The following is a 15,245-nucleotide window of genomic DNA, read 5'->3' as shown; positions in this document are numbered from 1 at the left end:
AGGAGCAAGGAATGGTCAAATAAGCAACAAAAAAAAGCTATTCTTAAAATGTATTATGAACTCTGTTTAGTTTAATGTGCCAAATGCTAGAGTATTATGTGTAATTTTATCTCAGTCCATTTTTTTGAAGGCTTTTGCTGTGCCTTAGCCTTCTTTAGTGATCTTCCAATCAATATGACCCTTACTTCATGTTCAAAAAGTACAAGAGAAAAGGAGGAAAAAAAACCCCAAAGAAACAGCTTTCTGTTACATTTATACAGGATTTATTTAGTATCTTCAAAAACCAATCTGAGAAAATTTTCCACTCACTGGTTTTAGCTGAGCCACTGAGAAAACAAGAAAATCCTTCTGCAAAATTCTCAATAAGATGATATTATCTAAAGACCTGAAGCGTGAAACCTGGCTTACAATAGTTGACAAAAAGCACACAATGGAATAGCTACAGAAACTAAGTAAAAGCATTTCAGAAGCTGAGTAACAATACTAATTTTACTGAAAAGAATCAAGTGAAAAATATTATCAGCTGTTTAACAATCCAGAAACTACCATATTCTTGATAAATAAAACCTCTGAATTACTGTCCAGTGAAGCAACTCTATTAAACTCCTCAAACTCTCAGATTATTAACCAGCTATATAACTCACACCTTATCCATATGCTATTTTATAACTTGTCTTCATGCGGTCATCCAGGCTTTAGTTTTACACTGATTACCATTAGTTTAGCTTCAATAATCTACCTGCGACCATACAATGAAGCCCCAAATGGTAAAAAATTTCTTTGCATGAGACAGTGCAAGCAATCTAAGACTATTCTGGTATTTCTACAAAGATCAATTACATTTATTGAGTATGTGTTTTGGAAAAAATGTACTCTGAGGAAAGGTTATTTTAATAACTTGTCTGGGGAAAAAAAGGACTGAAAAAAGGCAGAAGATTCTTCTATTTTTATATGAATCTTCTGGTGGATTACTACAATGTAGAAAAATAAATTTTATGGTAATGCATGTAACTTTTTTGATATATATATTTATGACATTACAAATGAAAACTGGCAAGCTAAAAATTCTCCATGGATTCTTCTGTGTAATTTATTTTTTTCTTTACAGAAAATTATTAGAAAATAAGATTCTGCAGGCATCCAAATTTTGAAGATACCACCTGCCCAATCATGAGGAAGGACAGAACTTTCCTTCACAAAACACCTGCAAGGATATAAACCAAACTCTTACCCATGTTAACTATGTAGTGTTTTGATGAATATATTAGAAATCCCCTTCTGTGCCTAATCCATAAAAGATACAGATTACCACAGCTCCTTAACAGAGAGACTCTTGCCTATTACTAACGTTCTTAGTTCTAAAGGTTTTCTATTTAATTGTCCACATCAGCCAAGAGTCACTACACTTATTATTGACTAAAGGCTTCAGAACCTTCCTTTTAAGGCGGATAAATATTTCCTCTCTTGCAGGATTAAGTTAAATTAGAGAACACGCAAGGCTAATTTAGACAACGCTAGGACAGAAACCAGGTCGTAATGTAAAACTAGCATAATTCGTTCTCTCAGTCACACTTCCAAAGTGACAGTGGGAACTAAGAACAGAAAAGATAAAGATTATCAAGGAATATACAAAAAAAAGTGCACAAAGCTAAAAATTGGACAAGAGAAACAAAGGAACTGTCAGGTTTCAAAGAAGTACAGCAAGTTGAACAAGATCAAATTGGAGGAGATACATAACACAGAGATTAGGCGTATGTTGAATTTTACTAAGTAGTCATTCTGAATAAAGTGGTGAAAATTTCAAAATTTGAGAACTTCAGAAAAAAGTTCATTAACTGAAGCTCAAGTGAACTAAGCCCTAAGAGTATCAGAAGAAAGTGTAAAAAAAGATTGGAAAGAAAGGAACAGCAACATTCAATATTGTTAAGAATGTCATGTTCAGTTGCTACAGTGTATCTGTAGGAGTCTACTACATTCTTCTGTAGAACCAAAAGGTGAAATAACAGCTGTCCTCAATTAAAAAACATAAAACATATGCATTCACTCAGAACAGAAGCCGATACTACTGCATACTGTCCTGAGAGAAAATGTGTGTTTGCATGCACAGAACATTCCCCCCAGGAAAAGCCTGAAAAAGAAAGGCTGAATTAGCTAAAGGCATTTCTTTCAAACAAATGAATTTGTACCAAGAAACATAACTCCACCACCATTATTTTCTCATGAAAGTATAACTTACATGAGAAGCCAAAAAATGCAGTAACATACAAAGAAAAGGGAGTGTTCACCCCTTGCCTTTTTTAACTCCAGGCTTTTCCTGCCCTCCCCCACCAAAAATAAAAAGACAGGATTAAAACTATTACTACATTTTCATAAATATTCTCTAAAGTACTGCCAATGCTGTGAAACAATTTGAAATGCAATTTCATACCTGCAATCATCTATTTGCACTAGAAATCGTACTATATCTTGATGACCTTTCAACACAAGGAGCTCTGTGTAAGGATTCTGTATTTGTTCTTCACCAATTGTCTGTACAGATGATTTCTAAAATTCATAAAAAAAGAATAAAATTTATATTGTACTGACATAATTATTTTCATCAGGTCTTTGCAATGTCTAACAATCTACATACAGACTCGTGTGAATGTATAGTTGAAGTTAAATTAAGTTTCTGAAATATTATTTTGATTTAATGAAAATCATTACAAAAAATAATTTCTTATTATTTCAAGTAAATATCTTTCTATAGCATGTACTTTATAATATAGCATTTTCTGTTTAACAAAAACATTTTGTACTGCTTTAATCACTGATACACCAAGATGAAAACCCACCAGTTTAGTCATGAGCTGTCATGTGGAGCCAGCTTCATGACTCAATTCACCATACATTCAGTTTTTCATTAAATTACACCTCTTCCAAGAGGTCTGAGAACCTCTCATATCTTTCATCTACCATTCAATTTTAAAATCCTATATAAAGATGACATATTTAAAATAAATAAGAATAAATGCTGTTGTGTTACATAATATATATCATCCGTTGGGACTCATAAAAGCAAACCACTTAAAAAAACATAGAGAATGATTAATCATTTTATAGAACAGCATCTGCAATTACCCCCAACTAGACTATTAATTAAAAGAACAATCAATCACTCAGAGCAAGCTGATCACCAGGCAGGCTCAATAAAATATCACATAGAACTGCGGTATCATCAGTTTGTTTCAATAGAAAACTTTTTTTGCATACAAGGTCTTCCACATTCTGGAACAACTTGCTATTAGATATTATTAAAAAAAAAAAAAAATCTAAATAGCTCAGTAGTAACACAGTGACAGCACTCTCCTCCTTCTAGATTTATTTTACATGACAGCCAACATCATCTTACTTCCAGGACTGTCTCTTCTTTGAGGACTTCAACAGAACCTACACTGTAAAACTGTAATTACTGAACACTGTACAACATGCAGCGCACATGACAGGTAATCCTACGTGAAAGACAAACACATGATCCTCAGAAACTTCAACAGTTTCTTGCAGGAATAATAAATTATTTTCTATTATTTCGGTATTGGTACTATGATACTATTCTTCAGAAATTAAGAATGGCTAAGTTAATAAATAGGGAAATAAATATGTGTTTATTTTTAAAATTAAGAGGTTGTCAAAATGCTAGTTCTTGTGATTTTATCTTGGTTTTGTGCTATCTGATGCATTTCATGAAGCAACTGTTCCTCATTTTATGCAATTATGTGAGAATAGCAGTTCCCATTTAAAATAACGCAAGCAGAGTCTGCATGGTTATAAAGAAAAGTTAGACAAACATGGAAACTTGGAGTTCAGCTATCAAAAGCTAATCAAAACATTCCTTTAAAAAAATTGAGTCTTCTAAAAATCCTAAGCAAATCTCAGCATCACTCAATGACATTAGCAATACCGTAGTTCAGGAGATTTCCGTTTTTATTTACCAATAGACACATACATTCACAAAACAATTGTAACACCACTTTGAAAAAGTCAGAATCTGTAACATTAACATCCCAACTCTATATTCTGTTATTGGCTCCTATTCAGTACAAAACAGTGGTACTTCTTTTGAACAATGTGTCTTATCTTATTTTTTCTTAATTCTAAGAACACCTGTGAATATTGAAAGGTACAGTGCTGATGAAGTACTACAGATAACAACAAAATAACAGTTTTCCCCCCAGTACTGTCATACAACAAGCTATGCTCTCTTGAGATCTTCATTAATATTTACCTAAGTGTTGAGTTACGTGTGCATTCTTCCTCTGATGAAATACATTTTGAGATAAGCTATTAATTGAACTCTCTTGTAGGAACACTACAGTTTTAGAAGAGAAAGTTAGACACTGATGCTAATGGAATCCACTCCCAACTTGCATGTCTTTATGCATCACTACAATAATCAGTGAAAACAACACAACATTCATCTCTGCTTCAGAACTTCCTATAACCCCTGTGATTTGAGTTTAAAAGCAGGATTTTCAAAAGCAATTCACCAAAAATATGGATACAAGAGTATACAGACATACTTATGTATGTATCGTGGTGCACGATAAATTAGTTTATATGGACCATGATGCTACTGCAGTTAGACTGCTCCCATTACCACAGCCAACCTGCTTACGACATACACTATGGCCACCAATTGAAGAGATTCAGGATCTTAAGTCCGAATGATTTTCAATTGCATAGTAAAAAAAGAAATGGGTAAGGAGAAATTTATATTTCATTACTTTAGGACAGCTTTGCCAGAGGCTTTCTCTATTCTCCCAATGCAATGTCACTCTTAATACACTGGTCTCTTCATGACCGGCTGAAGCCATAGCACATGAAACAAACACTCTAAGTCCATAGCCCACACACTGCTATGCACCTCCTTATCTATTTAAGGAGATTACAGAGAGAATTAATGGTTATGAAGAAGATCTTTAGATGAAACCGTATTACATAATGTAGGAAAAAAAGAACAAAAAGCATTTAGGCACTAACCCTTGTCAATATGTGTTATTCAGTTTTTCCACAGAGAAGTAAAATGATCGCCATCATTCAGCAAACCAGTGGTAGCAATGGGAACAGAAGTCCTGTGGACTGGGTTTAACCAAGCTACGAATGGCAGAATGGAAGAACTGGACCACACCTTGACTCACGCTCATGCTTAATTAAATCACAGTATAACTAAACCATAGCCAGAGTTTAAACTTTGGAGAGGGACACACACCAACGTCATTTTCTAGCACACCTTAGAAAGCTGTTGCATACTTCCTGTCTTTCTTTTAAAAACAACTGCACACAAAGCTGCTAAATATGACTGCAATACAATGAACATTTTGACTGATGACAAAGGTCAGAGGCATTCCCAAACATCGTCATTCCAAATTGGTACAGACCCAAACTTCCACCAAAGTAACTACTGGCATTTTAAATCAACCATGATATTGTCATGACTTACTCATGTACAGCAGCTGAGAAATAATTACTTCCTCATAGTTGCCTAGATTACAAAAGCACTAAGTGTAAGGAGCCCAGTAACAGTGTTAATTGACTCTTGTTAAGTCCAGGCTGAGAACTTCAGCAGACTTTTAGGGACAAGAAAATCCCAGTGAACTCTCCCTCAAATCCAGTAAAACTCGTTCTGAGCAAGGCAACAGGAAGGATGTCAGTGTTCAGTGCACTGCACAGCCCTGGTTTATTTTACAGATGAGAAACTAAGACGAAATGCTAGAAGACTACTACAAACTACAACCAGGCCACATTCACGACCTAAAATTTACATTATCGACCGGGGAGTCCCGAGGGCAGGACTCCATATGCTTGCAAGCTATGCAACACAACCCCCACTTGCCCAGGACGCGCAGAGCAGGAGGAAGCCGGGACGCTCCCGACAGGGACGGGTCCCAAGCCCTTCAGCTCCGGCCCAACCTCAGCCGGGGGGTTCTGACGTTTGCTTTTACGTTTTTTTCACCTCTCCTCTTTCTCTTCAACGACGCTGGTAACCCTTTCTAACAGCCGGAAAGTCTCACAGGCTGCCAGCTAGCCCTGAAGTTCGGCCCCTCGCTCCGGAGAGCCCAGCGGAGGGCCCAGTCGCGCTGCCCGGGGACAGCAGACCCGCCCCGCCGGAAAGGCCTCGCCCAGCACTCCCCTTCCTCACAGCGCTCCCCCCCCAGGCCTACAGCTGCCCAGGTCCCTCCACCGGCGCCGTGCTCCGTGAGGGCGGCTGTCCCCACCGGCAGCCCCCCCCCCTCCGGTCCGGCCCGGCCCGGCCCGCCCCGGCCGGCGGCTCCTGACTGAGGGGACAACGCTCCCCTCCCCCCCGCCAACGGCCCGAGCGCTCCTCCTGGCCCCGCCTCCCGCCGCGAGCTGCTCTGCCGCGAGCTGCTCTGCTCCCTCCCTCCCGCCACGCCCGCCCGCCGCCGCCGCCGCCTTACCTCCGCCAGGCCCTGCGGCTCCCGGCCGCCGCCGATCAGCCACCGCAGCATCGGGAGCGGCACCGGCCTCCCCGCCACGGGCGGCTCGCTACAGCAGCGGGGCGGCTCGGCGGGATGGCGGCGGGCGCCGGCCGCGGGGCCTCCCGCTGGGGGAAAGGCGTGCTTAATCGAGCTCCGCGCGGAGACCAGCCCTCCAGCGGGCGGGGCCGTGAGGGGCCTGAGCAATCGACCGCCGAGCGGGTGCCGTGCCGCCGCCGCCGCCGCCGGGGGGGGCGCTCTGAGGGTGGGGGGCGGTGTGGCGGGAACCGTGAGGCGACGGCGGCGGCAGCTGCGGAGTGGTTCAGGCCGGCCTGTGGGAGAGTTCTGCGGTTTAACTACCAAGCGTGTTAATTCCCTGTCACGGACAAATAAAATACTTCCTAGCTTTTTACTTGGCGTCTTCCAATTTCGGAGGAACTTTCTGCTACGACAAAAGAATTATTACTGGTTTATTGTGACCGCCTTACCTGTTTCCTGAAGTAAGCGATCACCAAAATTTTCTGTATATAACAGATTTCCCTTGGCTGTGACTGTTTTCATTCTCCTTTGCTGAACCTCCTTTAGTTCTGCGATGTCCTTGTCAGGATGGATGGAGTAACAAATACTGTACAAACACACCGCCTTCCAAACGCAGCTGCACCAACCTGCTCTTCAGCTGTCTCCCTAAATAATTTGATATCTTCTCCAAACTGGAAAGCGTGGACTCGTTTCGTTGCATTTAATTTATGGGAAAGAAGGGCTGCACAGCATAACACTGCTTGCAGTTGTATGACCTGTAATCCTCAAATAAAGTGTCCATAGTGATACCTCTGAAAATGAAAAAGAGAGGGAAAGACCACTTGCTACACCAGATGCAGGGACAGGGAATGCTGCTTACTCAGGCTAGCAACCTGAGTAAGGATCCTATTTCTTCTTTAATGTGGTGAGGAAAATACACTGCTTGACTTTTGCTTCTCCTTTCCTGCCATACCTCCTTATTTTAACCTATTCTACTGTATCAAAATTCACACACCTGGAAGAGACAGGATAGAAAATATACAGTGTGGCACTATACCGAACAGCATCTTTGTAGATAAATATAGAGCTTTGACCTTCATGGCAGCGTCCGGAGGCTGTAGGTGTTGTACTGTGCTAGAATGTGTTCTTCAAAACAGGAGCTGGAAATGCACGAAGTTCCCGCATGGTGAACATTGAGCCTTGCATGGCTTTGATGGTGTATTGGGTTTGTGTGGCAAGGTTTTGGTAGCGGGAAGGCTACACGGGTGGCTTCTGTGAGAAGCTGCTAGAAGCTTCCCCCATGTCCAGCAGAGCCAGTGCCAGCCGGCTCCAAGATGGACCTGCTGCTGGCCAAGGCCAAGCCCATCAGTGACAGTGGTAGCACCTCTGGGATAACATATTTAAGAAGGGGAAAAAAACTGCACAAATGCAGCTGGGAGAGAGGAGTGAGAATATGTGAGAGAAACAGCCCTGCAGACCCCCAGGTCAGTGCAGAAGGAGGGGGAGGAGATGCTCCAGGCGCCGGAGCTGAGATTCCCCTGCAGCCCGTGGGGAAGACCATGGTGAGGCAGGCTGTCCCCCTGCAGCCCAGGGAGGTCCACGGTGGGGCAGATATCCACCTGCAGCCCAGGGAGGACCCCACACCGGAGCAGGTGCGTGCCCAAAGGAGGCTGTGATGCCACGGGAAGCCCATGCTGTAGCAGGCTCCTGGCAGGACCTGTGGCCCTGTGGAGAGAGGAGTCCACATTGGAGCAGGTTTGCTGGCAGGACTTGTGACCCCGTGGAAGGGACCCACACTGAAGCAGTTCATGAAGAGCTGCAGCCCTTGGGAAGGACCCACATTGGAGAAATTTGTGGAAGACTGTCTCCCGTGGGAGGGACCCCACACTGGAGCAGGGGAAAAGTGAGGAGTCCTCCCCCTGAGGATGAAGGAGCGGCAGAGACAATGTGTGATGAACTGACTACAACTCCCATTCCCTGTCCCCCTGCGCTGCTGGGGGGGAAGAGGTAGAGAAAATCAGGAGTGAAGCTGTGCCAGGGAGGAAGGGAGGGGTTGGGGGGAAGGTGTTTTAAGATTTGGGTTTTATTTCTTATTACCCTACTCTGGTAATAAATTAATTTCCCCAAATCAAGTCTGTTTTGCCTGCGTCGGTAATTGGTAAGTGATCTCCCCATCCTTACCTCGACCCACGAGCCTTTCATTATATTTCTCTCCCCCGTCCAGCTGAGGAGGGGGAATGATAGAGCAGCTTTGGTGGGCATCCAGCCAGGGTCAACCCGTCACAGATGGACTTCAGTAGAGTGCCTTTTGTCTTGTTAATTAGACCTGACTTCAGAACTCTGCTTTTGACCATCTTTGAATTCCTTATTTAAACTAACAACGCAGTCTGCTTCCAGCTTTTTTACTCCATTTTCCATTTCTCTACCTTTTTATGTTGTATGAATTTCTGCATACTTCCTTTTTAAATCCTTCTTGTAATCCTAAAAATACAGTTGTTGTTGTTGTTGTTGTTTCAAACATCTAATGTATTGTACACTTCCTGGAAGCAGAAACAACTTCTCTATTTCCCAGTGTAGTTTGTACAGGTGCTATGTTTTTCGTCATGTCTAGGTAAAGAGTGCGATCCACCACAGCGTTCTAGTTGCCACGCCAAGATGCAGTGTCTTCTGCAAGGTAATAGCTTGTTGCTGTCAACCATTGGCCATTGGCAAAGGGTTGTGTTAAGGCTCCTAAACAACATGGAAATGATGGGTCAGTTTGAGGATAACTGTCACTGCAGGAAATTTGCAGCACATGTTATAATTACACTTGCAAAAGGAGACTCTCTTCCACAAACGTGGCATTTCTTGTCCCCTGGCCTTTGTAGCTGAATGGAGGAATGCTTTTTTTTCTAGCTTATAGCACAATGGCTTCCATTTTGACTTGCCTCAATAAGATCCTGGCCTCAGCTGTAGTGATTAGACATAGAAGCTGTCACTGGGTTATCTCTTCCTCTCTTAACTAACATTTCTAATACGTTGCATTAATTGTATACCTCTTGCCTGGCTTCTCTTGTTAAATCAACCAAATACACTAACATAAACCTCAAAAAATCCTGAGTCTTCAGAAACAGTGATTTACAGTCACCTCGTTAGGTTGATAACACTAATGTTCTGTGAGCTTTGCATAGTGAAAGTACTGTCCAGCAGTACCATGGGGTTTGAATACTTAGCATTTGTAACTCTCCTCCAAATGCTGTCACTCTTGTGTCACAGTCATAAATGGCATTTTCCTGTCATGTTATCCCTGAAGTAATCGTTAACAATAAGCTTTTCGCACCGTCATCTGCAATCCTATAACTAAACTGTGTAATGCCTTAGTTTACTGTAGGCATAAAGACACTTAAACAAATAGACCAATTTGCTGCATGAACTTGCATGTATGTATGCATAGGTATCTATATGTATGCACACACATACAAAACACAGGTACAGATCTGTGTAGCTAACATATGTACATCAGAATTTAACTTTATATAGGAGTGAGGAAAGCTGATTAATGCACTGACATTGCTTCTCTATTAACAAATTGCTGAAGCCTATTACAGTTTGCTCACCTTACACAATTCAAATTTTTCTATAGATTGTATTCATTGAATAGAGTAGCTAGGAACAAGTAAACAGTTTACAGTCAGTCTTAGTTTAAGAATTACTTGGAGAGATTTTTACAAAGAAGGTACCAGAAAAATGTTATTTTAAAGGTGACTTATCTAAATCAGGCTATATACCTTTGAGATGTGGTTAGTTGTGATTCAGTTTCAAAATCCATGCCTCCCAGACAGTATTTTCCCTTATATCTGATAAATATATCAGATGAATAGTGCCTGCATGGATTTCACACTCTGTCAGGATCAAATACAGTCCAAAACACCTTACATATTAAAGAAACAGAGTTAGAAGCAGAGTAGTCCAGCCAACAGATGATATTTCAATGGACAGCATACCTTATACTCCTCCATGACCAGCGTATGTGCCTTAAAAATCCATTCAGCTATTCCTTACATTCAGTGGCGGTTAAATCCACCCCCTTGGGAAATGGCTAACCTTGCATTCCCCAGGTCAGGTGAGTGATACAAATGCTCAGACATCCATTGTTCCTGCAGAGAAGTTGCCCCTTTCAATCCATAGTCCCTCTTAGAGGTACGAGTGGCCCTGGGTGATGGGGGATAACACAGCTAAGCGTCACTTGCATCATTCTGGTGCTTGAGGCCACGCTGTATAACTAGCTCACTTGGTGACTGAAGATGATTAAAACTCCTGAGAAAAAAACGGACCCTGTGGCTCTCACCAGCTCCAAGTCACTGTGGTAGACCTGCAACATGCCACCAGGGCAACCTGGTGGCATTCCTTCAAGGATTTGATGCATTTTCTGACATCACCACCTATCTCGCACGTAACCATCAGCATGTAGAGGTTTAGGAGGGGGGCAGGAGATCATCCAGCAATACACCTGAGCACATTGAGTTCCTCCTCCTGGCCTGAGTCCAGCATGCGCTAAACCTAGGATATTAGCTTGATTTAGGTAAGCCTGGATCTAAACTCCCCCAGGAACTTGCGAGGGAATGGAAGTTCAATCACGGGTGGTAATTAACTTGACTCTATGTATCCTGAGAGGGTCTCTGCAGCGCCAGTCACGGTGTTGTCTCTGAGACCCGAAATGTTCCCCCCCTGAAGAAGGGGTCAGCTGCTTCCATCAAGAGTTGCTGGAGTTGCCCATGGGCCAAAGAAGTGCATGGATTCAGATTCATTAATGGAAATAAATAATTTTGTATTTTAACAGATTTTGGGGGCTACAAGAAAAGGCTTTCTCATCCCTGCCAGTCAATGGCTTCAGCTACCCTTGAAGCCACATTAGAAACTCATGTGTTACCCAGTTAGAGAGGATCACCTTTGCCTGCTGTCTTCTTTCTCCATTGATCAAATGATCCGTGATGTGGGCAAATGCACAATAACTCTGCCCCTAGAGACAGACATCCTTCATGGTCCCCTCTGCCACAAAGACAGCCAAGTTCCCAGGTCTTTGGCCCTGGAGAAGCTCACTCAATGGAAGGATCCAACAGTACGTACCTGAGTGCTTTAGGGTCTTATGAGTGTGATGCAGCTCATCATATAAGCTGAGATGGAGTCAGGTAGCACAGAGTTCCCGTCTGTGCCTTCCTGAAGAATTTCAAGAGACTGGGGAGAAGTGGAGAACTGTATCGCAATGCTCCTGACTGAGGGAAAACTAAATGGTGACTAGGTAAAATTCTCAAGGAAATGGGATTACCTCTCTCTCCTTGGCTTTAGATTTACCACCTAAGTGTGCAAAATGTCTATTAAGTTCTCCTGTCTGGTCTGAATCATAAAAGTTCACCAAAAGTGCAGATGAATACTAATAGTGGGGAGAGGTTACCCACATATTTCTAACAGCAAGAATTTGCATTTAATTGCAATTTCTGGCAAAGATTCATGTCAGTTCTTACTTTTGTCACACTGAGTTCACAATCCTCTAATTTAAAGTCAAGGGAAGACTTACTTTTAATACTAATTTAATGGATTAGAAATATGGTCTGTATATTTCCATTTTTAATGCTTTGATTTGCTGCATTACACAGTTTATTTGTGCTTGAGTGATCACTTTTCTGACTCCATGAACTCTGTGGCCTTCTCTGTCATACGGCTCATGTAATCTAGTGGTTTTTACTGTATTTTGTGAATAAATACGCTTATTTTTGTGTATCTTGTGTTTGGTTTACATTTATTTGTGAAAAGAAGCAGAGTATCCTACACAGAGCCATAATGTTGTGTTTCCCCTTGCAAAGCAAATTGGTTTGCTTCTTCAGTGCCCTTTTCTTGTATTGTATTCTTGCTGAAGGACTAAGGAAGCAGGTGCCATAATATGGTATAACACCTTCATGAGTTCCGAAAAGTCTGACTGTACTTAGCGAAGAAAATGGAGCAAACAATTTTTTTTTTATCTGGCAGTCAGATCGCAAGCTGCTCTGATCTTAAGTGAAGTGTGATGGCAATATAAGCCCCCAGGTGGCATTCTAACCTTGTTTTTCTAAATCATTTGTTTTCATAAGGAATAGATCTGAATCTTTTGTTTAAAAAGAAATTTTCTTCACTCGCATGGTAGATTTGAACAAAGAAATTAAAGCAGTACTCTGATCCTTTTTTTTTTTAAGTTTTCAATTTGTATACATTTTGTCAATTCAAATGCAGTAGCCTCAAACCCAGCTTGAAATCTCATAGACATTTAATGGAATCATGTAAATTATACTATATTCCAGATATTAAAGTCCATAAGATGATGGTGTCCTGCAACAGCTATTCAATAAAAGATACTATTCAAATTTTAAAGATCACAATTACAGTAAAATTAGTTACATTTCAACAACTTTATGAGAAATGTGTAAATCCAATTATGACTAATACGTTACAACACATGGGTATTAACTGATGCCAGGTCATAATGAAATCCAGGCAGAATTCAATATTATGGCTACGTGAAACCAAAGTAATTCTGGTGGGATTTCTATTCCCTTCCAGGAGTAACAGGTAGACCTCTGCAAAGGACTTGCACCTCCTAACTTAGGCACCCAGGTCTCTCATTCACCAGAGGAGGGATGGCTTCCACAGACATTGGCTCAGACTACTCAGGTAGCTCCTCATCTGAGTTGCTCCCTGCTGAAGCATTTCTTTCCCCATCAGCTTCATACTTCAAAGGTTAGGGTCTAGTGTTGCTCTTGTAGTTTTTTTCCCTTTCAGCCATATCATGCTCAATTGTTACTTTGTTGGCGAATACCTGTGTGTTTTCTCCCATACTGTCTTGAATGTGTGGGAGGAATGCCCACAAAAAAACCTCACTGCCCTCCCCTCCCACCCCACCCCCTTGAATCCCTTCTTCCAACTCTCCTTTGCAAGAAATCCCACAACTTCCTGAGGAACCACTGGGCTGATGTGCTGCAAGTTGTCCTTATGGCACTGACCCAAACTGTCACCTAATCACATGCATCATGGGCTGCCCCATCTGCATCTCTTTGCAATCTCTTTGCTTGTATTTGGATTAAAACCTCTTTGAAAGGTGGACCATTTTAGTTTGTATTTGTGCAGCACTCAGACAAATGGGATCTTTGTCCCTCTTTAGGATTCCAGTGGGATACAGCAGTGCAAATACACAGTAATCATATTTAATAAAGCAAATGGAGCTAATTTAAATTGCTGCTTAAAATACATTGGTATGTAATAGGTCATAAATAAAAACTGACCTACACAGTGCCCTGGATATCTTTCAGAGTGTACTTTAGGAGGAGTCACTAAGTCAGAGTATCATCAACCACACTTCCTAAAGCAACAAAACCCAAATTACTGAGGCAGTATAAGACTGTGGCTAGCCAGGAGACACAGAGAGAAATTTTAAAGTTCAAACTTTCATCTGTCTGGTTGTGTTTCAGCCCTAAAACTCTCAACAGTACATCTGAAAAGTCATTTCACTATATTTTTAGGGACTAAGCTGATGGTACCTTTGTACCACTTGCAGGTGGTGTCACTGGGCTTTGGACTAGACAAATTAAAAACTTCTTTGAATTCAAATGGATTTTGAAACAAGGCCATGTATGTTGGTGCACAAAGACTTACAAATAACCCTTTTTAGACTGTCTTGTACTGTGCATGTGACATATTTCTGCTTAGTTATCTTCCTATGTGTTGATCATATTGTTTCATCCTGGGGTTTCTAGTGGCATTTAGGTATGGTTATGGTTAAGTGTTAGGCATAGGCTTACCATTTTAGTAGCCTGTCCCCTTCACAGTAAGTGCAAGAAATAGTCACAGGGTATTCTCTTCTTCTGTAATTCAGAAATGGTTGAGAGATTTCTTTGCCCTTACAAAAAATTCCTCTTGAGAAGTAAAGTATAGCCTGACAGCTGATCAAAGTAAAGTTTTGTGCACATAGCAAAGAGTTCCAAAATGGAAAAAGCCTCACTGCCTTAGCTGTAGTGAATACTCTGGTGGCTACAGCAGAAACTTTCAATACCTACAGCACATTAAGTCACCACAGTGAGAGGACAGGTCACTTCTTGGTGTCCTCTGGGGCCTTGCCAGAAAAGTTGTTGTTGAATGCCCTCTACTGTTAGTTGTTTCATTCCCTTGGGGTAACACTCAGTTCCTGGCCATACGAATACATTGGCACTGTGACACGACTGTGCAACTAATCTGTGCAACTGCAGTGGTGAGATACTTCTAGTACGGATATGGGTTTATAAAGATGAACATACAGGCTGTTAGGAAGACCTGACTCACTGTGTTATGTGCAAGTCTGGTCCTCCAGTCAGAAAACATTCATTCACACCCCTATGTGAGCAAGGAGCAGTCACCATAACCCCAAGGCTGATCACATCAGATGACACCAGAAATTCAGCTCAACCAAACACAAGTGGAAAGGAGAGAACAGCTCTCCCTGGTGTATCGTGGAGATTAAAAGAAGGCTGAGAACTGGGGAGGGTTTTTAATCAAAACCAAAGTTCTGGTGGGAAAAGCTCCTAAGGGACTGTGCAATGGCACATGGACAGCCTCAGAAAGGGCCTGCAGGGACAGAGGTGGTGGTTGCCCTCAGAAATCCCTTCCTATGCTCCTGTCCTGGTGCACTGGGCTGGCACAAGGCCACTAGGTACCCACTTCAGCCATACAATTAGATAAGAATAAAAGATGCATATACCTTGCTCTGATCTCTGA

The 15,245-nt window shown here is 41.8% G+C and overlaps 1 protein-coding gene across 5 annotated transcripts in view; it reads right to left on the bottom strand.

The window, feature by feature from the left end:
* The window catches only part of WDR41 (WD repeat domain 41), a 32,285-nt gene extending 25,665 nt beyond the window's left edge, over positions 1-6,620 (bottom strand). Inside the window, exons 1-2 of one of the 5 annotated variants that reach the window (XM_069776288.1) lie at positions 6,456-6,620; positions 2,429-2,544 (exon numbers count right to left, since the gene is read on the bottom strand). In XM_069776288.1, the coding sequence (XP_069632389.1) occupies positions 2,429-2,544; positions 6,456-6,506 (167 nt within the window). In that variant the 5' untranslated portion in view covers positions 6,507-6,620. Of the gene's footprint in view, positions 1-2,428; positions 2,545-2,834; positions 2,950-6,455 lie in introns of those variants that run through there. The other 4 variants (XM_069776287.1, XM_069776285.1, XM_069776283.1 and 1 more) reach the window with 4 other exon arrangements.
* Positions 6,621-15,245: the final 8,625 nt, after the last annotated feature.

This window comes from Haliaeetus albicilla, chromosome Z, assembly GCF_947461875.1.
Source record: "Haliaeetus albicilla chromosome Z, bHalAlb1.1, whole genome shotgun sequence".
In the NCBI taxonomy this organism is placed as follows: domain Eukaryota; kingdom Metazoa; phylum Chordata; class Aves; order Accipitriformes; family Accipitridae; genus Haliaeetus; species Haliaeetus albicilla.
This window is presented reverse-complemented; position numbering and strand designations above follow the sequence as displayed.